Genomic DNA, 25,834 nt, shown 5'->3' with positions numbered 1-25,834 from the left:
CATTTTCCTTCATATTAACATTTTAAAATGAGTAATATATCAAATTAAAGGATGGGAATAAAGTTTTGAGTCAATCAAACACATTTTTAAGTAGAGAAAATATATATTTACATAAAAAGAGGGACAAAGTCCTGAAGGAGGGACAAATGAGAAGGGACAGGGCTCCCAAAGAGGGACTGTCCCTCTGAAAGAGGGACAGTTGGGAGCTATGTACATTTAGCATTACAATGGAATTTGAGTCACAGTTGCCCATCTTCTGCAGTAAATTCACAACACCATTATAAGACTTGATTTACAGTGGGGAGGTTTAGTGGGCAAGCTACACTAGTAGAGAGCTGTGTAACAGGTTCTTTCAATTCAGAACCTCATTCTGTTAATAAGTCGCCACACAGCTGTTTAGTGCCAATTCTGTACAGTCTCGTAGTCTTATGCGTGGAATTTTCTCTGTCACTATTATAACAATATTTTATTTCATTTATAAAGCTGCAACCTTCAAAAGGAACACTCCAGCGTAAAAAGTAAGCAGTTAAAATCTGACAGAACTGACAAGTTTTGGACTAGCCCATCTCCTCATGGGGGATACTCTGTGTTTTCTTTGTTTTCAAAAGCATTTCCTGAACGGAAATCATAGGGGAGTGATTATCCAGATATTAGGATAGAACAGAAGGAGAGAAAGTCAGAGTAATGATGCCAGTAGACAGACATGATACAATAAGTACAGTACCAGGTCAGCCTGTGATGCAGTCTGTTTCTGTAGCTTCTTCCTCTTTTGTTCAGCGCGGAAATTCTCCAGTGACAGTCCGTGGTCACAGTGGCCTTTGTGGTCCACCTCTTCTTCCTAAATATAATGTTGGTAAAGTTACTTTTTACTATCTTTGTTAGTTTCTGCTAAGGCATACATGTCAAACTCCGACCCGTGGGCCAAATCTGGCCCTTGGAGCCATCAGATTTGGCCCTCAGGTGGTTTCCCCACTTTGCATTATGTTTGGCCCACTCTAGACCACCAGAGAGGCTATATTGGAGGTACGGTGACCAGCGGGACGTGTCCTGGATTCGGGGTCCCCTGTCCCAGGCTGTGCTATGTCCCGGCAAATGTCCCGCTTTTAGCCACGGGACGATTTGGCCTCGGTACTCTGGCCACCGTCCGATTGCATTTAACTGGCCGCAGCGTTTAATAGACGCCGTGCCAGTTCATAGCCTGCAGCCCCGCTCCAGCTTGCATTGTCTTCCGGCAGGCAGAGCAGGGCTACGGGAAGATGGCGTCCGAAGCCCTGTACTGGAGACTATTTGTGTCTCCAGTACAGGGCTTCGGGCGCCAACTTCCCGTAGCCCTGCTATTCCATTCAGCGCGGGAGATATCCAGGAGCAAGATCGTCCAGGGAGCTGCACACCAGAGGCCGGCCGGGTGAGGGGACTTCTGTCAGGTGAGTAGATTCTTTTTTTTGCAGGTGAAATGCTGCCCACATTGCGTTTATTTTCTGCTGAAATGTTGCCCACATTGCGTTTATTTTTCTGGTGTCTGGGGTAACTTGCTGCATTTATTATTTAATGGTCATAGTTGGCTATATTTGCTGCTTTGGGGTTACGGTATACTAGAAAATAGCATCACACAGTTTCTGCACACCCATGATGCGAATCCTCGTTTCACCACATCATGGCGGAAACACTGGTTTCTTATGCCTCGCTGTTACATCATTATGTTAGCTCCGCCGATGCAATGTCATGGCCACTCCCATTTTTCAGCATGGCACGCAAAAAGCCCCCCCTCGAACCCTTGCCATCTCATGTTGAACCCAAAAAAATCTGGTCACTGTATTGGAAGGGAAGCCCAAGATCACCAGGGAAGCCATATGGGGAGAGGGAGGGGGTCAGTAGATACCAGGAAACTGAATAGGGACAGGAGGGGCCCACTAAACACTAGTAAATTGTATAGGGGAGGGTGAGAGGCCCACTAAACACTAGGAAACTGTATAGGGGAGGGTGAGAGGCCCACTAAACACTAGGAAACTGTATAGGGGAGAGTGAGAGGCCCACTAAACACTAGGAAACTGTATAGGGGAGGAAGGAGGGCTATTAGACACCAGGGAACTTTATAAGGGAGAGTGGTGGCCACTAGACATTGAGGTTGGCCCGTGACTTGGTCCCAGAGCTCAATTTCGGCCCACTTTGTATTTGAATTTGACACCCCTGTGCTAAGGCAATGCTTACACTGAGGCTGGACCGCCAATGTCCATCTGAGAATCAGGATCAGCTTCCATTCGCCAAGTTTATCACACCCAGAATTATTAGTGATACACACGGCAATGGTAATAGAGCATTTAACAAGGTACATTGCAAATTGAGAATTAACAGGTAGCGCAATTTAAACAACCTGTAGCGGACAGTGCTGAGTCTGGTGCATTGTGGAGGGTGCATTGTGGCCCGGCTGGAGTCTGGAGCAGATGTGTTTCTACCATAGTCTTCTGTGGGAAACACATTCGCTGTCCAAAGAAATTGTGCAGGTGGAATTTTTGGGTTGCGGACTGAAGTGTGTACAGGTCCTCCTAATAACATAGGATCTGTCGACTGTGGTCCATTGTGATCAGGCAAAATGGATGAAAAACTGTCATTTTGGCACTGAAAGATTTTAGAGATTTGTGTAATAACTTTGAAAGTGTCTGAAGTGTGAGATGTTATTAATTTATTTACAGTTCATATCACTTACTGGGCCAGATGCAGTAAACTGTGTAAAGTTGCCGTGCATGGGGAGGGGCGCCCTAACATCTGTGGCGCTAACAGGATAACAGGCACTGCTCTACTGGTAGTAGTAACTGTAAAACTGCCATGTGCTCTCTGTGCATGGCAACTTTACGCAGTTTATTGCATCTGACCCAATGTCTCTTAAAAAGGCTCACAATCGAATGTCCCTTCTGCAGTCTGGCTGGTGGGGAGGAGGAGTCAATAAACTTCCAGTATGTTTTTGAGATGTGGGAGGGCCGTAGAGTACCCACAGAAAAGTGTCACAAAAGGAGAGCAAGAACTTGCAATAAGAGCGCTAGCCATTAGACCACTATTTCTGACGGTAGTTTAATGCTGTGCTGGAAATGATCCAGGGTTGGCCGGTGGGGGGGGGCTGGAAGGGTTCGCTAAGTCAAGCGGGACATTAGCAGTAAGCACTTTATTTTGGAAGGCCCTATTTTTCCCCCTGAATATTTACCTATTGATTATACTTGCTTACTGGCTGCTGCAATCCCTCTCTACACTATCCAAAGGCAGAGCCCCAGCCAGTGCTTCCAATGAGTTCCTTGGGCTCTGCTTGACTGATTTTGTAAAGGCCCGTCCACTCACTTTACCTTAAAGTGATCTGTGCCCAGCAGTTTATGGGGTGGGATTTATGCCTGAACCATAAACTGTGCCTGCCCCTTCCTCCCTCAAAATCATTGCTTCTAAGTATGTGATATGTGATAACAGGATTGGTAGGCACTGGTCTAATGACTGTTGGCAAGATTAGTGAGGTAGGAAAGGCCAAATACAGTTTACTCACTCACTCACCCCATAAACATCTGGTCATGGATTCACATAAAGGAAACCTGAGACGAGCAAAGGTTTTATACCTACCTGGGGCTTCCTCCAGCCCCCTTCAGCTGGCTAAGTCCCAAGGCATCCACCTCCCCCTCCTGGATTCCCCACAATTCAGTTTGGTAATCTGGTCAGTCGGCGCGTATTACGCATGATACTGATTTATTTGCAAGTATATTTCCCCATTCTGTTGAGGTTACTCACCGGCTCCTCTGTCAGAAAACTGAAGAGCTTCTCCAAGAGGAAGAAGGCATAGAGGCCACCAAGGACCACGAGCAGCTTCCATATGTGAGAGCGGTCCTCTTCTCCCTCCTCGTGGGAATGAGCATCAGTGTCACTGTGTGAGTGAAGGCCCAGTAACTGCAGAGACAGCAGGAGATAAAGTCTAACACAGGTCTGCCTGGTTATTATTTCTGTTATAATCATGAAAGATTATGGTAACCAGCAGTGGCGTAGCTAAGGAGCTGTAGGCCCCGATGCAAGTTTTACAATGGGGCCCCCTAAGGACTCTATACATAACAATTGATACAGCACACCAAAACCTGCCAAGTACAATACCAGTGTCAGAGGTGCAAGAAGGGGATGGGGGACAGCTTGTTAATGCTGACCACTATTCAAAGCATCTATAGAAGTGATTATTATGAGCACAGGACCAATGAAGAACTAATACTGCAGTTGAGGGAGGGCCCTTTGGGGCCCCTCTGGCCCAAGGGCCCCGATGCAGTCGCAATCTCTGCAACCCCTGTTGCTACGCCCCTGGTAACCAGGGCCATTTATAGGCAAAGGCATGTGCCTGGGGTGACACCAAAAGTAAGGGGCACCATAGAGCTATTCTTAGGCTGCTTATACACAGGGACGTTACAGGCGCACGTTAGTGCACCTGTAACGCTCCCCCAACGCACAGCAATGTAACACAAGTGGGCTGTTCACACAGCCCACGTTGCGTTACATGTAACGCTGCACGTTCTGCCGAAAGTGCAGCATGCTACGGCGTTAGAGCGGCTATAGCCGCGTTAGACTGTTTGCACATGCACAGTGGGGGGCGGAGAGGAGGCGGGGAGAGCCAGCTACAGTAGCCGCGCACATGGCTACTTAATATTCACTGCACTGGCGGGCGCTGATTGGCCGGCGGGACCATGTGATGCAGAGTGTCTCGCTCCGCATCACGTGGTCCCGCCGGCCAATCAGCGCCACTCTGGGAGACCTTATAGGGATAGAGCCGCCTAACGCGGCTCACTCTACCGTCCTCTCTTGCAGCACCATACGTTGTGTTAGGTGCACGTTATGCGACTTTAACGTGGCACCTAACGCAACGTCTTGGTGTGCAAGTAGCCTCAATGTAGAGCTTTGAGGGACTCTGAATAGCATTACAATTATATATAGCAGGTACTATTATAGCGCTAATTAAGCAGTAATTGTTTTAGATATTTTTTTGATGCAAACCCTCTACATTTTTAGGACAATATCTGAACTTGTGAAGAGAAGACCAGGCTGTACATAAACAATATCATTTTTTAATAAATTAGCAGCTACAAACCCCCCACAACAGTTATAGACAGCATTTCTTATCTGAGTATTTTATTTATAATGTACACTCTTCCTTTACATAAGATTGTGTGTATGAGCGGGTGTGAGGAAAAGGAAATGGGGGCGTAACACTTGCTTTGCCTAGGGAACCCAAATGCCCAGAAATGGTCCTGGTGGTAGCGTTGTCACTGTAATAGTACAGGTTTATTAGTTCTTCATCTAGGGTTGGACCATAAGCATCAGAGATATCACATAGCAGAAGATCATAAATGTAGGATTGAAGGGGTGAATAGATCTCATGATGGATGGACTGCCTGTTGAGATAGAATTGTGCACTTGGCAACCTGGAATTGCAAACCGACCACTTCAGCAGCTAGAACTGACCCAGGGTCACCTTTGTCTTCCCTCACCTGCTATCGGGTCTTTTAGCTAAGGTGAGATGGGGAAGAAGGTCATAGAAGGCATCTGCCAGACCTCTGGACACCCTCCAGACTCTATAACACTGCCTAGCTTGGGCTGAGAGTAACATCATTCTGCACTGGCCAGTATTCATACACTGGTACCCAACTATCAGCACCATTTGTTTTAATGCAGAGAGGTGTAAATAAAACTGAAGGAAAAAGTGGACTGGTTACTCAGAGCCACCAATCAGATTTTAGCTGTTGAAGGAAACAATAATTCTGAATGGTTGGCCTGAAAAATGATTCCAGTTCTATCCCAAATTTCTTTGCAACTGTATTGTGGCTTTCTCCAAATTGAAATGGGCTACGGCCAGTAGGAAAAAGGTGTGGCAAAAAGTCAGGATATCCTTTATAACAGTGGTTCTCAACCTTTTTAGCACGTGTACCCCTTTGTGAGTCATCCCTAGGCAAATGTACCCCCTACCGAAAAAAGTGAGCTGCGGTGAAAAAGTGGGTGTGGCCATTACATGATGTAGGTCGAACCAAATACTAGCGCAATACAGGTAGTCCCTGGTTAACAAATGAGATAAGGACCGTGTCCATTTTTAACCCAAATCCATTCTCTTTTGTCCGCCTCTGTTCTCCATATGCCTCTTTTGTCCCCCTCTGTGTCACCTCAGTTTGTTCCTCATTTGTCTCCCTCTGTGTCACCTCGTCTCCCCGTATTATCTCTGTTCTCCCTGTGCCTCTTTTGACCCCTCTGTGTCACCTCTGATCCCCCTGTGCCTATTTTCTCCCCCTCTGTTCCCCCTGTGCCTCTTTTGTCCCACTCTAGGTCCCCCTGTGTCACCTCTTGACCCCCTGTCCTAGCTAGGTATAGGTGCCCCCCATATAGGTATCCAGCATCCAGGTATAGGTTTCCCAGAATAGGTAGCAAGGCATAGTTGCTCCCAGTATAGGTATCCAGCCATAGGAGCCCACAGTATAGGTTAGCAAGGTACAGGTGCCCCCAGTATAGGTAGCGAACTATATGTGCCCCAGTATAGGTAGCCAGGTACAGATGCCATACTGTAGGTAGAGAGGTATAGGTGCTCCAATATAGATAGCCAGGTACAAGTGGTGCCCCAGTGTAGGTAGCAAGCTATAGGTGCCCCAGAATTGATAGCCAGGTGCAGGTGGTGCCTCAGAATAGATTAGCCAGGTGCAGTTGGTGTCCCAGAATAGAGGGTTGCAAGACAGACCTAGAGCCCGTTATATTAACGGGCTTAGGTCTACTAGTAGTGATATATAAACAGGTCAGTGTGTATAGATCAATTTAAGGAAAAAGAGGTCTGCACACAATAGTAAGCAAGCTGCTGGACTACAATGGGTACTCAGCCTATAAACCAGGCCTGTGGGCCCTACACAGACATCTCTATAAAAACTTGCACACCAGCATTAAATGCAAATAGTTTTGTATAGAAAAAAAAATTTAAAAGGTAATGTCTCACATCATAAATAAGTAGGTCAATGGGGCATACTACACACTGACAGCAGGTTTAGGATATGGAGGGAGTCACAGAAAACATAATGCAACTAAAAGCATAATGAATACAGCAGTGATCAGTACAGTCATGAGCAAACAAGCAACACAATATGCTATAATAAACAGTGTGACCCCATCCCAAAGTATACTCTGACAGCGCCGTTTCAGGGGGACCCTTCATCAGAGGCAGCAGCACATTCCTTCAAATAACAACCAGATGGCATGTACCCTAAATTACACAAGCATGTCCCAAAAATAACACATGTAGGATAGACCGGATCCAAGTAACAGATCAGACCACGGCAAGAAATCAGACCCCTGAAACAGATGACAGACCCCAGTAAAGGCCTGTATACATTAGGGATCGAGGCTGCTGTACACATGGATTATGAATAGAGGCATATGTACAGGCCTCAAAGCGGACCCAAACCAGACATATTTTTAATTAATTCAAAATATTTAGTTACACCACTCTGACACATACAAAGATAAATAAACACTCTTTCATGCCTATGAGAATTTCAGTGCATGCTTTTCACCCTTCTCTTTTCATAACTAGGGTTATACAGGTGGCAGCCATTAGCAATTCCTCCTTTGCCAGACACCTGCTATTCCACCAGTTTGCCGGTTTCTGTGTTATGGTTGCGGTTACCGTAGGCTGTTGACCTTGCCACTGTGAGCAGAACCTTCTAAGCACAGAATCTAAGTGACCACGGGTCTTCACCCACGACCCCTTGAGGGGGAAGCAGGACCACAACCCCAGGAGGGGGAAGTGAAACTTAGCTGCCTAGTGCCCACCAGGTTGCGCTTAGGAAGATTCAACAGTGGCTCAGAGAACAGGTGATACTGCGTTGTAGAGCAAGTAACCGAGGCAAGGTGCAAAGTCAGCAGGCGGAAGAGTAGTCAGGCGGTCCGGGATCAGGGCAGGCGGAGTTCAATCAGGAGCGAGAAACAAGCAAAGGTCGAGGCAGGCAGAGTTCAAGCAACACGGGTAACAAGCCAAGGAGTCAGGACAGGCGGAGTTCAATCGTAGTCAGGGAAAGCCAGGGTTCAGTAGCAGGAAGTCAATCAGTAATCCACACGAACAAAGTAACAAGTACCACAAGCTGCACAAACAGACAGCACTGAACTGTCAAACAGATGGGGTTTAAATAGGGCTTTTGGCGCCAATTGATCCGCATCACGCATGCGTACAACGGTACGTCTTACTACGCGCATGCGTATGCACATGCGTGCCAGCAACCCTATCATATCGCGCATGCGTAATAGAGGTCGCAATGTCCCGCGCACGCGTAGATGCGGCCAGAGGTGCGCGTGCGTGAGAGTGCGTACGCGTCACACCGTACGGCGTGACGCGCTGATACAAACAGGTCAAATAGCCACCTTTCCTACGCGGGCGCGCGCGAGCAGAAGCCCGATTAGCAACAGGTCTGAGCGAAGCTTGGTGAGTATAACATTGCCCCCCCCCCCCCCAATGGCATCCTCTGGATGCCTCCAGGACCAGGTTTGCCAGGATGTTTTTGGTGGAATAACCTAACTAACCTAGGTGCATGCACATTACTAGCTAGCTCCCATGAATTTTCCTCTATCCCATAACCTTTCCATTTAATGAGGTAATACAATGATTTCTTGTTCAACCTGGAATCTAGAATTCTCTCTACCTCAAACTCTTCACAATCGTCAACCATCACAGGAGAGGGAGGTGGTACCGAATTTCTCTGAAATGGATCTGGGATAACCTTCTTGAAACAGGAAACATGAAACACTGGATGAATTTTCATGGAGGCAGGCAATTTTAACTTGAAGGCAACGGGATTGATTCTCTTTTCAATCGGGAAAGGAACAACATATCTAGGTCCCAACTTTCTGGATGGACATCTCAGTTTCAGATTATCAGTAGAAAGCCATACAGAATCTCCTACCTGGAAATCAGGCGCCTCTGTTCTCTTATTATCTGCTTGAACCTTGGTCTTGGCTTGGGTCTGTCTTAATTGATTCTGAAGTGTTTTAAAGTTCTCCATGAGAAAGGTCAAACGATGTTGTACTTCAGGTACCTGTGAATCATTTCTGAGAGAGGGAAGTAGAGCTGGATGGAATGCATAATTGGCAAAGAATGGTGTCTGATGGGTGGCAGAATGAACCGAGTTGTTGTATGCAAATTCAGCAGTAGGCAGCAAGGTGGACCAATCCTCTTGCGATATGGAAGAAAAACACCTTAAGTATTGTTCCATGGTTTGGTTAGTTCTTTCTGTTTGTCCATTGGACTGAGGATGATAACCTGATGATAATGATACTGATATATTAAGTTGATTACAGAGTTCCTTCCAGAATTTTGATGTAAATTGTACGCCTCTATCAGAGACTATATCAGATGGCAGTCCATGGAGTCTCACTACCTGATTAAGGAAGGCTTCAGCCGTACCAGCAGCAGAGGGTATTGACTTCAGAGGAATGAAATGAGCCATCTTGGTAAAGCGATCAATGACCACCAGAATTGTAGTATATCCATTTGAAGATGGCAGATCAGTGATAAAGTCCATAGATAACATATCCCAAGGACGTAACCGAACCGGAAGTGGAGTTAACAGGCCCCAAGGACGATGACGTGGAGATTTGGAACGAGCACAGACCCTACAAGCAGTGACAAAGTTCTTGCAATCCTTGACAAGTTCAGGCCAAAAAAAATTACGCTGAAGTAGTTCTTGGGTCTTGATAGTGCCGAAATGACCTGCAAGTTTATTGTCATGGCAAAGTTGTAGAACAGATTCCCTGAGGTCAGGAGGTATGAATAGCTTGTCATTGTGAAACAGGAACCCGTCTTGAAGTTGCAGGTCTTTGGTAATCTCTTCTGGCAAAGAAGAAGAAGCTTGTTGCACTTGGTTAAGCAGATCAGGTTGGAGCAAGAGAAAATTCTTATGGGATAATATGGTATCTGGTGTCAAACCTTCATCAGGCCTTTCAGGAAACATCCGTGATAGCGCATCTGGTTTGCTGTTCTTACTCCCAGGTCTATACGTAACATGAAAGTCAAATCGGGAAAAGAATAACGACCAGCGGGCCTGTCTAGGTCGTAGGCGTTTAGCATTCTTCAGGTACTCTAGATTCTTGTGATCCGTGAATACAATTATTGAATGTTGTGCTCCCTCTAGCAAGTACCTCCACTCTTCAAAAGAAGCCTTTATGGCTAACAGTTCTCGATCCGCGATATCATAATTCCTCTCCGAGGTGTTCAGTTTGCGAGAGAAAAAGGCTACAGGATGTAATAAGTTCTTAGGGCAAAAACGTTGAGAGAGGATAGCTCCCACTGCTACTTCTGATGCATCTACTTCTAGAATGAAAGGTTGTGAGGGATCTGCATGCTTGAGGATAGGTGCTGACGTGAACAATTGTTTAAGTTTATCGAACGCTGCTTGAGCCTCTGATGTCCAGCTGAATCTTTGATGAGCCTTGGTGAGTTGGGTAATGGGAGCTACCACTGTGGAAAAGTTCTTTATGAAGCGTCTATAAAAGTTGGCAAAACCTATGAAGTGTTGTACCCCTCTTCTGTCACTAGGAGCTGGCCAGTCTAAAATAGCAGAGACTTTCTGAGAATCCATCTCAATACCTTCTGCAGAGATTTGTAATCCAAGGAACTGGACGTTGGTCTGTTCAAAAGAGCACTTTTCCAATTTTGCATAAAGGTTGTGGACTCGAAGGCAGTATAATACTTTACTTACATGAGCTCGGTGTTCCTCTAGGGAAGAAGAAAAAATCAGGATATCATCCAAGTACACTGCCATGAATATGTCTATAAAGTCCCGAAAGATATCATTTACGAAATGCTGGAAGGTAGCAGGAGCATTGCAAAGGCCAAAGGGCATCACTAAATATTCAAAGTGTCCATATCGAGATCTGAACGCGGTCTTCCACTCATCGCCTTCACGTATGCGTACCAGATTGTAGGCGCCCCGAAGATCAAGTTTGGTGAATATCTTGGCGGAGCGTAGCCTCTGAAATAGATCGGGTACCAATGGCAGGGGGTAGCGATTCTTGATCGTGATCTTATTGAGCTCCCGATAGTCCACACATGGTCGAAGAGTACCATCTTTTTTTTCCACAAAGAAAATTCCAGCCCCAGCGGGGGAAGTAGAATGACGGATAAACCCCTTTGCCAAATTTTCTTCAATATATTGTTTTAGTTCCTCAGATTCAGGTTCAGAAAGAGGGAATACTCTGCCAAAGGGGATTTCAGCCCCTGGGTGGAATTCAATAGGGCAGTCATAGATGCGATGAGGAGGCAAGGTATCTGCAGCTTTCTTATCAAACACATCTCTGAAGTCTTGATATGGCGTGGGTAATAGTGTTTCGGAAGCAGGATTAATGTTCAGAAGTTGCCCAACCTTGGTTAAACAGAATTGTTTACAGTAGGTAGATGTGAAGATGACGGTTCCTAGACTCCAATTAATCAGAGGATTGTGAGACTGAAGCCACGGAATTCCCAAAATAACAGGAAACAAAGGAGAAGTTATCAGATCGAAAGTTAAGTATTCTTGATGGTCTTCAGCAATGGTAACCAGGACAGGATAGGTCTCGGAGGTGATAGGACCCGTGCTGAGAGGTGTACCATCAGCTAGTTGTATCGGAAGAGGACAGTTCTTTTGGCGAATGGGTAATGCAAGTCGTTTCACTAGCTGAAAGTCCATAAAGCAGGAGCAGGCTCCAGAATCAATGATGGCTTTAGTGTAGGTTGTTCCGTTTGGACCCTGCAGAGACAAAGACAGAGATATATGAGCGGATGATGATGATGATGGCGGTTGATCTTGTAAGACATCGGAATCAAGCTTACCACTGGGTCTGATGGGGCAGTTATTGCGGAAGTGGCCCGATGCGCCACAGTACATGCACAGATTGGCCTGTCTGCGGCGTTGTCGTTCCTCTGCAGTTAAAGGAGCCCTGGTTAAACCTATTTGCATGGGTTCAGGTGCCTCAGAACTTGCTGGAGTAGGAACACTTGGAGGGGGCAAAGGAACAGGTGGAAGATTACTTGACGGGAAGTTCCAGGCAGTCCGGGGAGCTCCTGCTCTCTCAAGTCTCCGTTCCCGTAGACGTCTGTCAATCTGAGTAGACAACTGTATGAGCTCTTTCAATGTTGCTGGAATGCCAACTCTGGCCAGTTCATCTTTTAACTGATCTGATAACCCCAAACGGAATTGAAATTTCAAAGCAGCGTCATTCCATTCCGTGTCTCCGCTCCACCGACGGAAATCAGAGATGTATTCCTCAACTGGTCTGCGACCCTGGCGAAGAGACTGAAGAGCAGATTCAGCTGAAGCTGTACGAGCTGGGTCGTCATAGAGTTCTGCTAGGGCTTCAAAGAGGGCGGTGACTGAGATTATTGCTGGATGATCCTGCTCCCTGAGTTGTAGGGCCCAAGCCTGCGGTTCGTCCCGTAGGAGTGAAATTACAGTACCCACTTTAGCTTGTTCACTGGCGTAAGTTCTGGGCTGCAAACTGAAGAGTAATAGGCAAGCTCCTTTGAAGGTCCGGAACTTGCTTCGGTCCCCAGAGAAACGGTCTGGAAGCGGAACCTTAGGTTCTGGAACGGGTGATGTCAACGTGACATTGGTTGCAGGAACAGGTGGGCCTGAAACTGGCAAGGCTTGAACTTGAGTCTGTAGTTGCACAAAGTTGTTTTGTATGGTCTGGACGGATATACTGAGTTCAGAGACCATCTTGCAAAGTGTGTCCATATCAGAATGTGCTCCGGCAGCATCCATGATGGCTGTCTGTTCTGTTATGGTTGCGGTTACCGTAGGCTGTTGACCTTGCCACTGTGAGCAGAACCTTCTAAGCACAGAATCTAAGTGACCACGGGTCTTCACCCACGACCCCTTGAGGGGGAAGCAGGACCACAACCCCAGGAGGGGGAAGTGAAACTTAGCTGCCTAGTGCCCACCAGGTTGCGCTTAGGAAGATTCAACAGTGGCTCAGAGAACAGGTGATACTGCGTTGTAGAGCAAGTAACCGAGGCAAGGTGCAAAGTCAGCAGGCGGAAGAGTAGTCAGGCGGTCCGGGATCAGGGCAGGCGGAGTTCAATCAGGAGCGAGAAACAAGCAAAGGTCGAGGCAGGCAGAGTTCAAGCAACACGGGTAACAAGCCAAGGAGTCAGGACAGGCGGAGTTCAATCGTAGTCAGGGAAAGCCAGGGTTCAGTAGCAGGAAGTCAATCAGTAATCCACACGAACAAAGTAACAAGTACCACAAGCTGCACAAACAGACAGCACTGAACTGTCAAACAGATGGGGTTTAAATAGGGCTTTTGGCGCCAATTGATCCGCATCACGCATGCGTACAACGGTACGTCTTACTACGTGCATGCGTATGCACATGCGTGGCAGCAACCCTATCATATCGCGCATGCGTAATAGAGGTCGCAATGTCCCGCGCACGCGTAGATGCGGCCAGAGGTGCGCGTGCGTGAGAGTGCGTACGCGTCACACCGTACGGCGTGACGCGCTGATACAAACAGGTCGAATAGCCACCTTTCCTACGCGCGCGCGCGCGCGCGAGCAGAAGCCCGATTAGCAACAGGTCTGAGCGAAGCTTGGTGAGTATAACATTCTGTCTCGGCAATATGAAAGGAAGGGAGGGGTTTCTCCATTAAATGTAAAATATTTTATATTTGTCATCATGCAGCTGAAAAAAGGCTGATATTTATTCTTATAATTTAGAAAATAGATTTTATTTCTGAAATCTTGTATCTTTAATTTGGGTCCACTTTAAAAGACAGACCCTGATGACAGACCTCAGTGAGAGGTGAAAGGCCCTTACAACAGACCCAGTTATAGTCATCAGGCCCCAGAAACAGAGAGACCTCAATGACAGAACTCCGTAGCCGGTAACCCCCCCCCATGATGGATGCCAGTGACAGCCCCCTCGCAGAAGTGATAGCAGGGAAGGCACCCAGGGAATGTGCCCTACCTGCCATACTCTAGATACACCTCTGCCAATTTTTCTTTTTGTAGAAGAAAAAGAGATTCCGCTGCACCAATAGCTGGTTGAAAAAAGGTCTAATTTTATTGATTACAAAAGTATAAAAAAGCTGATGCGTATCAGAGCTCAAGGCTCCTTGATCATAGCTTACAACATTATACAAAGAGCAGGTTTAAATAGTCTAGTGACTGCCCCTGAAAGAGGGGTGTGTGGTCACTATTCTTAAAGTAACAGACACACATAAATGTAAAAAGATTGGAAAAGCCAATATACAAAATTGTATCTATTAAAATCAAAGCATATGAACAAAGCCAAGTTGTATATATACACAAGGAGAGCATATATCTCGTCTACGAATACCTACGAGCAAAATATAGCATACATTAATGAATTAGAGAAACGGACATAGTCCTCAAAAATAGTCTATTTACAGTGCAACTACAATGAGGACTATGTTCCAGTATTATACGTTAAAGGGAATGTCCAAGCAAAATAAAACAATGAGTTTCACTTACCGGGGGCTTCTACCAGCCCCATGCAGCCATCCTGTGCCCTCGTAGTCACTCACTGTTGCTCCAGTCCCCCGCTGGCAGCTTGCCGACCTCGGAGGTCGGCGGGACGCATTGCGCACATTTTTACGCATTCCTGCTAGTGCAGGAACATTAACACATACATTTTTACGCATTACTGGTTCAATGTATGCGTTAATGTTCCTGCACTATCGGGAATGCGTAAAAATGTACGCAATGCGTCCCGCCGACCTCCGAGGTCAGGAAGCTGCCAGCGGGGGACTGGAGCAGCAGTGAGTGACTACGAGGGCACAGGATGGCTGCATGGGGCTGGTAGAAGCCCCCCTTAAGTGAAACTCATTTTTTTATTTTGCTTGAACCTTCCCTTTAAACTGATGTCTAGTCTGGAGTTTAGGCCAGCAGCCATATGCGTTCCCAAACGCCATATCCAGAAGGCCTCCCTTCTCCGTAATCGTCTGTATATGTCGCCTCCTCTAATGGATTGGGTAACCCTTTCTACTCCCTGAAAAATGAAGCCCCTCATATCCCCAATTTTTCTTTTTGTTATATGAGAGCTCGCCTGACACACTGGTTTAATTGTTTTCCCCATGACCTCAGCAGAGCAACACAAACACATAGGTTACCTGTGGGACGAGATGCAGGATGGCATCTCCAGTCAGAGATCCGACCGCCAGGCTGACAAAGAACTGGATGACGTACTGATAGACGCTGGTGCAGGTGGTACATAGCAGGATGACAATACCGAAGACGGCACACAGACACACCACTAGTGTAGCAATCGTGCCGTAGATATACTCTAGATTAAACACAAGACATTTATAAGGCAAAGTATTTTCAGTCTGTACAGTTTAGTTCAGTTTTGTGAGTAGAACTACTTTCAGACATGATCACCATTTTCCTAACATAACACAATTAGAGATTGCTGGTTTTGCCTTTGTGATCCCCCTCACTGAGGTATCCAAGAATCCCAACCAAATGAGATGTAGATATTTTTTCTACCGATTTAAAGGACTCCTGAAGTGAGAGGGATATGGAGGCTGCCATATTTACTTACCGTAATTTTAAAAAATATCAGTTGCCTGGCACTCCTGCTGATCCTCTGTTTCTAATACATTGACCGTGAGGAAAGCATGCAGATCAGATGTTTCTGAAAAAAATCTGACAAGATTAGCTACATGCTTGTTACAGGTGTGTGATTCAGGCATTACTGATGCCATAATAATTAGCGGGGCTGCCAGGTAACTGGTATTGTTTAAAAGGAAATTAAATTTGGCAACCTCCTAATACCGCTCACTTCAGGTTATAGCTGCTTCTGCACAAAGCAGGAAGCTTTACCTAAGTACCTCAGTTCAAAACAAGAATCTTTAGTAAGGTGACCAACTTTTGTCAAAGTGATCACTTATCTGATCAGTCCTACTCTACTCTCGGCATAATTCCAGCCATTTATGTGCACAAAGAACCATGGGGTATATGCAATAAACTGCGTTAAACAGAATTACGTGCTTAAAGGTTTACCACACGATGAGTAGCGCAGAATGCATTGCTTTACGCACATACTTTTGCTTAAAGTGGGATAAAACTCTGCAATTTCATATAAGGTACCTATAAGGCATTCATGTAAAAAAGGTACCTGGAAAAAAAGGGTGCGGGGGATTGCCACTAGTAGGATATTGGTAAAATTAGCAATATTCTACTACTTTCTAGTACTATTCTACTACAATAGTAAAATATCAGTAATCTTAACCGATATTTTACAGTGCCGTAATCTAACCCTACTCTCACACAAAATTCTCCTTCTACCAATGCCTAACCCTAAGACCTCTCTCTACCGATGCCTAACCCTAAGACCTCCCTCTACTAATGCCTAACCCTAAGACCTCCCTCTACTAATGCCTAACCCTAAGACCCCCCTCCACCAATGCCTAACCCCAAGACATCTCTCTACCAATGTCGAATCCTAAAACATCCCTCTACCAATGCCTAACACTAAGACCTCTCTCTACCGATGCTAACCCTAAGCCCTCCTTCTACCAATGCCTAACCCTAATACCTCTCTCTACCAATACCTAACCCTAAGACTTCCTTCTACTGATGCCTAACTCTAAGACCTACCTCTTTCGATGTCTAACCCTAAGACCTCCCTCTACTGATACCTAACCCTAAGACCTCCCTCTACTGGTGCCTAACACTAAGACCTCCCTCTACCGATCCCTAACCCTAAGACCTCCTTCTGCCGGATGCCTAACCCTAAGACCTCCCTCTACTGATGGCTAACCCTAAGACCTCCCTCTACCGATGTCTAAGACCTCGCTCTACCAATACCTATCCATAAGACCTCGCTCTACCAATACCTATCCATAAGACCTCGCTCTACCAATACCTATCCATAAGACCTCACTCTACCAATACCTATCCATAAGACCTCACTCTACTGATCTCTAACCCTTAACCCTTGCTCTACCTATTCACCTTTGCCTAACCCTTAACCCCCCTAGGTGGTGCCCTCCTCCTTTTCTTCTTAAGTGACTCAATGTAGCACGCACCTCCAGCTATAAACAAATTATTACCATAGGAGGACTAACCTGTTAGATAAATGTAACTATCCTCTATAATAAAACCCTACTGTCTCTGTGTCTCATGTCTGTGTGTGTGTCCCACATGCGCTCTGCGCATGTGCAGGGGCGCAGAGACATTGAGGGAGAGCGACGCGCGGCGAGCAATGACGGGTGAAGGGGCGGATGGGCCAGCGGGGGTGGGCGGGCACGTCGTGCACGGGGCGGAAATGTGCGGGCGCATGCGCAGTGACAGACCTAGCCCATTTTTAAACGGACTTAGGTCCACTAGTTTATAAATAATTAGAGAGACAATAAAAATTCACCACCACCTTGTATATAGTACAACCCACTCTAAACTCATAAAAACTTGCAGAGGATAGAACGCTTTGTACACATCCCACACATCTCATTCATTCTGTTACATTCTCGCTCACAAACTCATCGCCCAGCCAAAAACTATCACCATCTTTTATGGTAGTCAATAACTTCATCTGTGGTGCTGTAAGGAAAAGTCTACAGTGACAGCCAAGAATTTACAAGATATAAGGACCTTTCAAAACCCCTCCAGATAACGACAGCTTCACCACATGCTCAGATTACAGGACATTGCTCAATACGTCATTAAAACAATTTCTTCCATCTACCATTATATCATAATCTGATATGACCCAGATCCGGTAATATATTGCAGTTCTTGTTTGACAACTTCATGTACTTTCAGCTGCTGTGGGCGATCTGAATTTTCTGAAGCTGAAAGTAAATTTAGCTGTCAAACAAGAAACACAACAAAATATGGGATCTGGGTCATATCAGATTATGGTGCAATGGTAACTGGATACTGCAGAAGGAAGCAATTACTATAATATTGCTCAATACGACGTATTGAGCAATGTCACATGACCTGAGAATACGGTGAAACTATTTTTATTATTCTGGAAGTGACAATAATCGTATGTAAGGGTTCCTTAAGTCTTGTTAAAGGACAACTATCGTAGGAACTGTCATTCTGTAAACCCCGCATACCTACAGAGCTATTAGCCAGTAACAATAGAAAGTTTTTCAGAGGTCTCTTATCACAGCCTGTGAAGGAAATGCCTTGTATATCAGAGCCCTGCTTCATGAGTCATCAATCCCAGGACTGCACCATGTAGATAGGTGCCACTTCCCAGTCATTATTCTCAGAGGAATGATTTACTGTTTGTTTCTGCCCTGCCCACACACGCTGCTTTCTCACAGATCATATGAGAACAGCTGAGAGATTTTTTCAACTACAGAGAAAGGATCTAAAGAGAAGGACCTATACGTTATTCCTGTTCTTTGATGCTTACACCCACCCATTCAGAATGAGCTCTTCCTGGCTGTAATCTTCTGACTTTTTACTTTAGAAGTGGTGAAGCAGATACACAGGAACAAGGCACACAGAGCTGCAGCCGATCAGTTATTTACACACTATCTTGATGCTACATCTCTGCTTTCTGTCATTCTGAAGACATTTCAGTCACATGATTACAGCCTGTAAGGACTGTTTCTGTATGCTGGGTATGCTGCATACAGTCCTCCATAGTAATGCCCACAGTGAAATCTGTTCCCTGTAAATATTTTCTTCACATAAGAAATAAAAAGATGAAAAAGCCTTTGTATTGCCATTTGCCAGTGATTTCCAGAAATATATGTGGCATTTCGAATTTAAGTTAACTTTGATAGTTGTCCTTTAAGCCATGGCCGCCACTGTAGACTTTACAGCAAAACAGACTAGGCCTTTGACGATCATTAGAGGTGATGGTGATGGTGGAGGTTTTAGGCCAGGCAAAGAGTCTGTGAGTGAAGGTGTACCAGAATTTATGGGTTATATGAGAATGCAAATGGAAGGCTTCATCTATGTGTGTATTAGTATTGCACTATACACAGATGTCTGGGGACTCTGTCATTTTTCTAATTATTAGTACAAATTGTTACAATTTTATGCCAGGTCTAGCAGCCTATTTGTTTGTTGAAGATATTGGATGGTTTGGTTTAAACTGCACTCCCCTGTTTTCATTAGAGGAGGTTTTGGTATTAAAGGACATCCGAGGTGAAAATAAACTGATGAGAAAAACAATTGTATCTATCCTCCTTTTCCTAAAAATTACATTTTTTTTAGATATCCAACAGTTCTATTTTATATTTAAATCTAGTTTTAAAGTGTATACTGTTTCATTGTCTCTGCTCAATTACACCTTTATTGACGTATGCCAGAGCTCAAATCTATGAATTATTGACCCTTTTTATCTCTTTCCTGCTCTCAGAAGCCATTTACTGACAGGAAAGTGTTTTATGGCTGTTATTACTTATCAGTGAGGGTTATGCTATAGTCTGACCCAGTCCTGACCCAGACAGAAACTGTCACTTGCATACCTTTTTCAGACAAACTTTTTCAGACAGAGAAAGAAAAAATGGAACACAGCCTAGTTATTTGTGTGCTTGGCACTGTACATTCACATGTCTATTTCAACATGTCACATGTCACCTCAGTTGTCCTTTAACCTCTGGAGGACCATGGGCTTAAACCCCCCTAAAGACCAGGCCATTTTTTACAAAATGGGACACTGCAGCTTTAAGGCCAAGCTGCAGGGCAGCACAACACAGTACACAAGTGATTCCCCTCCCCCCTTTTCCCTCTCACCAACAGAGCTCTCTGTTGGTGGGGTCTGAAGCATCCCACCCCACCCCCGCCCCAGTGTTTTTTTTTTTGTTTTGTTTTTTCAAATATTTTTCTCCACTGCGTCCACTAACAGGAGACAGCGCGCGACCTCCTGCACTGCAAGCCACAAGGACTTTACGCCGATCGGACACGGACTTGCCGCCGTGGACACGCCCATCGGCGTGACGCGGTCGGCAAGCAGTTAAAGACTACCTAAAGTGAAAAAGACAGAGCCTGTCTTAATGATGCAGGTTTTTTCAAACTTTCTGACAAGGCTCTGACCACACCCATCGGCAGCCGCGGCCTAATTGGTGGCTGCCGAGCTGGGGGGGGGGGGGGGGGGGAGCAATGCAGGGGCTTTGGCAGACTTTGGAATCATGGCCGCGACTGAGTTCCCGAGGGGGCGGAGCGTGACTTGTGACCCAATTACATCGGAAGAGGTAAGTATTTTATGCTATGGGGCAGCATGACAAGCTCTGTCTTTTTTTTATAGGAAGTACACTTTAAGCTATGTACACATGCTAGATTAAACTCATCCTCGAGACAGAATCTAGCGAGAATCTAGCATGTGTAAAGGAGGACTCCAACATCGCATGTTGGATCTTTAGTGACATGTGAGAGGCCTCCGGTGCATTTGTCCGCTGGAAGCCAATCCATCTTGCACTACACGTTAAACCTCTACACCCCTCCATAGTAACAGGCGTGTCGCTAGCTTGCAGGCTTGTGCCTTGACTGTACAGCCCCACCTACAATCTGTCACCTGAGTGATCGAGTCTTGACCCCTGCTGGGAAACAGTCCTCTTAGGTGTGCACTAGGCCTCGAATATGAATGCTTCTTCCCTGCTTACATATGTTGTGCATTTTTCTTCTGAATGCCCCAGTTTCTTTCACAATCCAGATTGGTGTGTGGTGTGCGTGCGTGCGTGCGTGCGTGCGTGTGTGTGTGTGGTGTCATACCTCCCACCCTTTTGAGATAAGAGGGACACTTAAGCCACGCCCCTGCCACATCCCTAATCATCCCCCCAGCACACCCCTAGTCACGCATACCAAGAGTTCATAAGAAAAATATGTTGTTTTATAATTCAAACCACACTGGTCTTTTTTATCCTGGTTAATTTCCCTTCACATTAACATTTACAAAAACAACAACAAATAACATTTGTAAAGCGCTTTTCTCCCGTAGGACTCAAAGCGCATAAGCATTTGTCAGACCATCGTGGTACAGAGGAAGAACTTTATAACTCCCTGGGTGTGGCAGGGAGTTCCAAAGAGTAGGGGCAGCATGATAGAAGGCTCCAGATTTTTTGACAAATAAGAAATATCTCAATTTAAACAATTGGATAAAGTTTAGAGTCAATTAACACCTTTTCAGCAGAAAAATACACAGATCTGCACATCAGTCCTGAAAGAGGGACAAATGAGGGGGAAACGGACAGAGGGACTGGGTTCCCAAAAAGGGACAGTTGAGCGCTATGAATATGTGAATGTGATGGAGACATTTGAAAATAAGCTCTACTAATGGGGCAGACACTAGTTGAATTGTTCAATGTTCTCTGTAAAAAGTATATAATATATGTATTTTTTTTCATTGATATAGTGGATATATTTAAGTTCCTCTGGGGCAGCAATGTGCAGTTCAACATTTTATGGTTTTCTATGAAATATGGGTGTCACCCCAAATATCATCCCTCCTCAACACTCCCCAACCACCACCACACCCCCAGAAATGTGCTGCTCCTCACTCTCAGTGGTGCTGAGCACTCCATCGCTGGTTCCATGCTGGTGACTCTTGGGACAGAGGCCAGTTAGCTGCTGCTGGATGAGGCTGACACTGATGTCTGGGAATACTTCAGGATGGATCCCCTCACCATTCACTCCATGGATGTCCATGATGTCCTTGGGGGTAAAGCAGGTCTAAGGAAGACAGATTTACATCATTATCCCCTTGACAAGTGTCAGATGATGAGAAATACTTCCTATTTGCACATGGAACATAAGCCTGAACATACACAGAAAGAATAGCTAATGACAGACCCAGAGCCGGATTAAGACCACACAGGGCCCCAAGCAGAGCAATAAATTTGGGACCCCCTTCCTCAGCCACCCTGTTGAAAGGATGCTCCTCCAGTATAGGTGGCCGGATGTCCCTGCAGTATAGGTAGTTGGATGTCCCCCTACTATTGGTAGTAGCCAGATGTCCCCCCAGAATAGATAGCAAGACAACCCCTGCTTACCAGCTCAGTTGCTGCTGCCACCTCTGGCAGCGCATCTGGTACTTCCGGTGCGGCTGGCCGCAGTGGCAGGGATAGTGTCAGCGACGTTCCTGCGGGGATCCGGCCGCATGATACTCAGACTGTAAATGAGGGCGGACACATGCGCTGGCAGCGTCGCTCCTCTTATGCTCTAAGGAGGCGTGTCAGCTGACACACGTGGCTCCACCTCCGGGTCCCGGATTGACCAAACGGCTTGAGGGCGTGTTCTCCTCCTTACCCGGGTTTCTTAAGCGCTGTTCTGACACTTGCTCACTGTCTGCTCTAGCTAACACTTCGCAGTGAAGGCTTCAGACCCTAGTCAGTTCCGTGTGTGGCTTGAACCGTCAGGACCCCGGGGATTCCATACTAGCTCAGCATACATATATATTGATTACTTGTGGTTGACTATTGCCTGTTTCTCTGACTTCTCTTTGCCTGCCGATTCTGTACCTTTGCCAATCTGATCTGTTGCCGACCTCTGCCTGATGACTCACTTAGATTTTGCCTGCCGATTTTGTACCTCACTTATCTGATCTGTTGCCAACCTGTTTCTGTATGACCATTCTCAATATCTGTATTCAGTGTTAATACTGCCTTCTACTATCACTGTTTGTAAGACATTTCCCTTTCAGGGAACGTTGTATTATTGTCTGTCTGCTAGTGGCCACACACACTAGCAAATCGTTACAATAGGTAGCCAGATGTCAACAGATGTATGGTCACTTTAATTCCCCAAGGCTCATTCCTTCCCCACCCCCACTTATGTCCTCCCCTTCGCCACCATCTCTACTAATCCCTCAAATATGCCCCTCTTCCATCTTGGATATCCCCTCCCTCTTTACCAGACCACCACCTACCTCTGTCAGGTAACACATCTTTACTGACCTCCCTCCTGGCACCATGATCCCTGCCGCGCTAATGCTAATTTCCAAAAGTTTTGGTACCCCTCCTTCCATCACTGTGAAAACTGAACCTTTCTATTTTTATTGCCAAATATATCTGCAACCATATTCTTTCTAGTGTAGCCTGCATAGGAAAGCCAATGATATATAATTTTATAATAGAAGGTCACCTTATCCCAGTGCACCACATTCTTGGAATCTGCTTCTTCCAAGCTCCGCCTTGAAAGACTGTGTTCATGGTTATGGTCCCCTTCATGGTCATGGTCATGGTCGTGATCGTGGTCATGGTCGTGACTGTTTTCATGGACTTCATCGTGGTCGTGGTCGTGGTCATGGTCATCTTGGCTCACCAGCTTCAATTTAGCCATCAGGGAGGTCAGTACTGTAAGGACATTGTGACTGTTTGAGCATATGAAGAAAAAGTAGAATTCATCTTTATCCCACTACACTTTAGCTACGTTTTCTCTTGAAGCCCGCTATTCAACTATCCTTTCACACGCACAAACGCAAAAAGGCATCAGGAAATTTCGGTGCTGGGTATTACCAATAGTGGAATATAAGTAATATTATCAATTACTACTAACAATTGTACATTACAGATAGAACATTTGGTAATGTTATCAATATTCTACTATTGCCTTCCCTAACCTATCCCTCACAGTAACCTTCCGCTATGCCTAACTCTAGCCCTACCTATTCCTAACACTAGGTGTATGTAGATGTAATATAAGCGCAGTGTATTAATAATCAAACAGCAGCCAGAGGTTTTCCAATCCACCATGGAACAGTAGGTCAAAGATAAAAGGTAATCCTCAGCGCTCTCTATTGCTCTCCCACACACTGTGAAGCCTGCAGATACCTTGTGCTCAATACTAAAGACAGTGACCGTCACCCAAAAAAACATATATGCAGGAGTCAGGGCTAAGTTCATACACAGGGGGGTACACTTTATTGCAAAAGTGGGCAGAAGACATACATTCTGTTGTGCTACACATTGGGAGTACCAGTCTTCTTGCAGGTCTCTTCCTTTCATATAAATCCTGAAAACCAACAGGCCAAACTAGTCTGGGATGAAATTGGCCTTTAAAAGCCAAGGTTCACAAATGACTGATCAGCATCAATTTCTGTCTTTGCGTACATCGGGAATATTTGGTCTTACCTTCCAGGCTAAGGGTCTTGTTTTGCTTGTAGATGTATTCTAGGAAGTATTCAGGAGGAGGTTGGAGAGTTAGGCAGGTCCCCTCCAGAACGGTGCTGACTAGGGCTTCCAGGGTTTCTATGCCCGCATGACTGGAGTTAGAGGTCATCGCTAGGATGTTGCGGGCATTCATACAACGTACAGACTAAAAGGAGAAGACAGCACGAAAAAAGGACAATTTTGTAAGTGATACCCAGATTTTGCCCACAAAGTATTATCTATTGTGCCATGTGTAGAGCACTTTATCCAGGTCAGTTTTAGGAAAACTGGTGGAAAAGAAGAACAGATGCCTAAATTAAAAAAAAAAAAAAACTGCTCAATTTTGCACCTATTTTGCACTAGTTTCACTCCAATTTATGAATAAATTAAGGTGGCCACATGGATAGATTGCCAAACAATCTGGCAAACTGATCCATCACTTTCTGAGCGGAATCTGACTAAAGAGAGATGAAGTCCACCCATGCACTACACACATACTGTATTTTCAATAGATTTCACCATAAAATCTTTCAAAAAGCAGTGTTGCACTGTTTAATGCAAGGCTGTGGGCCATAAATTCAGCGCAGCTCCCCCGCCATGTCCGATCAACTAAAATATTGATTTTTCTTGAGGCAAATTGATCTAAAATTACGATTGATATGATCATTGATCATTATGAAATGTCGTGCTATAGATTTCCAGTATATTTGATCAGATTGATTGATTCTGCCTGGGAAAGTTGATGCATGTACAACCTTCTTAAAGGAAACCCGTAAGGGGGGAAATGTGCCCCTGGGGGGTACTTACTTTGGCAGCCTCTGGATCCTAATGAGGTTTCCCCCATCCTTCACCACCAGAGCAATCCAGGGCAGAGACCCCCGAACCATCTACAAGCAAAACAGTGCTGTGTAGCGCCTCGGACAGGCGCACTAGTAGCTTACCACTCGGGCTCTGGTGAAAATAGCCGCGCCCAATCGGTCTACACAGTAGAGTGGACCCGATCCGGCTTGGTAATTTAAGCCAGAGCCCTAGTACTAAACTGCTACAGCTCCTGCGAAAGGCGCATCACAGCATTGTTTTACCCGATGACTACTGCGCCTTAGCGAGACGCCGACAAGCCCTTGCCAGAGTACTTTCAGAAGTTTGGGGGCTTGAGCAGATAAATGGAGGGGGCGGGGGAAGCTGCTTCAGGGTCGGGAGGCTTCCACCTCCCAAGGTAAGTAACCTCTAGGGGCACTTTTTTCGAAGCAAGTGGTTTTGGTGCCTTATTGCAGCTTTTTTTGGCAGTTGGGAACAGCTGTTATTTCCCACAATGCAGCAAAGCTCCCACAGTGTGATGTCAGCACCATGGTCCTGGTGGGAAGGGTTTCAACACAATATCAGCCATACAGAGAGCCCTGATGGTTCATTTGAGAAAATGAATAGATTTCTCATGGGAAAGGGGGTATCAGCTACTGATTGGGATGAAGTTTAATCCTTGGTCACTGTTTCTCTTAAGGTGCCCATTAACTATTATTATTATTATTAACATTATTTTTAGCTAAGAGAATTTGGCGAAAAATGTGCTTCTTATTAATATGCACACACCTGTATTTTAAATGTTACAATTTTTTGAGATAGTGATCCTTCAAGACTCAAGTAGCAATTCAAATTTCAAAGTATTAATTTAAACTGAACTCTTACTTGGGACTAAGGGCTTTCCACTAGGGGCAATTTGCAGCATTTTGCATAAGAATTTGGACAGGGAATCGCAGCC

General features: G+C 45.5%; 1 protein-coding gene across 6 annotated transcripts in view; it reads right to left on the bottom strand.

The window, feature by feature from the left end:
* SLC39A4 (solute carrier family 39 member 4) overlaps positions 1 to 25,834 on the bottom strand; it is a 148,445-nt gene that overhangs the window by 7,266 nt on the left and 115,345 nt on the right. For all 6 annotated transcript variants that reach the window (XM_068237874.1, XM_068237878.1, XM_068237876.1 and 3 more), the window contains 6 exons: positions 24,061 to 24,244; positions 23,072 to 23,283; positions 21,490 to 21,661; positions 15,136 to 15,308; positions 3,763 to 3,918; positions 725 to 838 (listed from right to left, as the gene is read on the bottom strand). In XM_068237874.1, coding sequence (XP_068093975.1) covers positions 725 to 838; positions 3,763 to 3,918; positions 15,136 to 15,308; positions 21,490 to 21,661; positions 23,072 to 23,283; positions 24,061 to 24,244 — 1,011 coding nt within the window. The remainder of the gene's footprint in view (positions 1 to 724; positions 839 to 3,762; positions 3,919 to 15,135; positions 15,309 to 21,489; positions 21,662 to 23,071; positions 23,284 to 24,060; positions 24,245 to 25,834) is intronic.

This window comes from Hyperolius riggenbachi, chromosome 5 (genome assembly GCF_040937935.1).
Source record: "Hyperolius riggenbachi isolate aHypRig1 chromosome 5, aHypRig1.pri, whole genome shotgun sequence".
NCBI classification, from domain to species: Eukaryota; Metazoa; Chordata; class Amphibia; order Anura; family Hyperoliidae; genus Hyperolius; species Hyperolius riggenbachi.
Note: the sequence above shows the minus strand (reverse complement) of the source record. Positions and strands in the feature narration are given on the sequence as shown.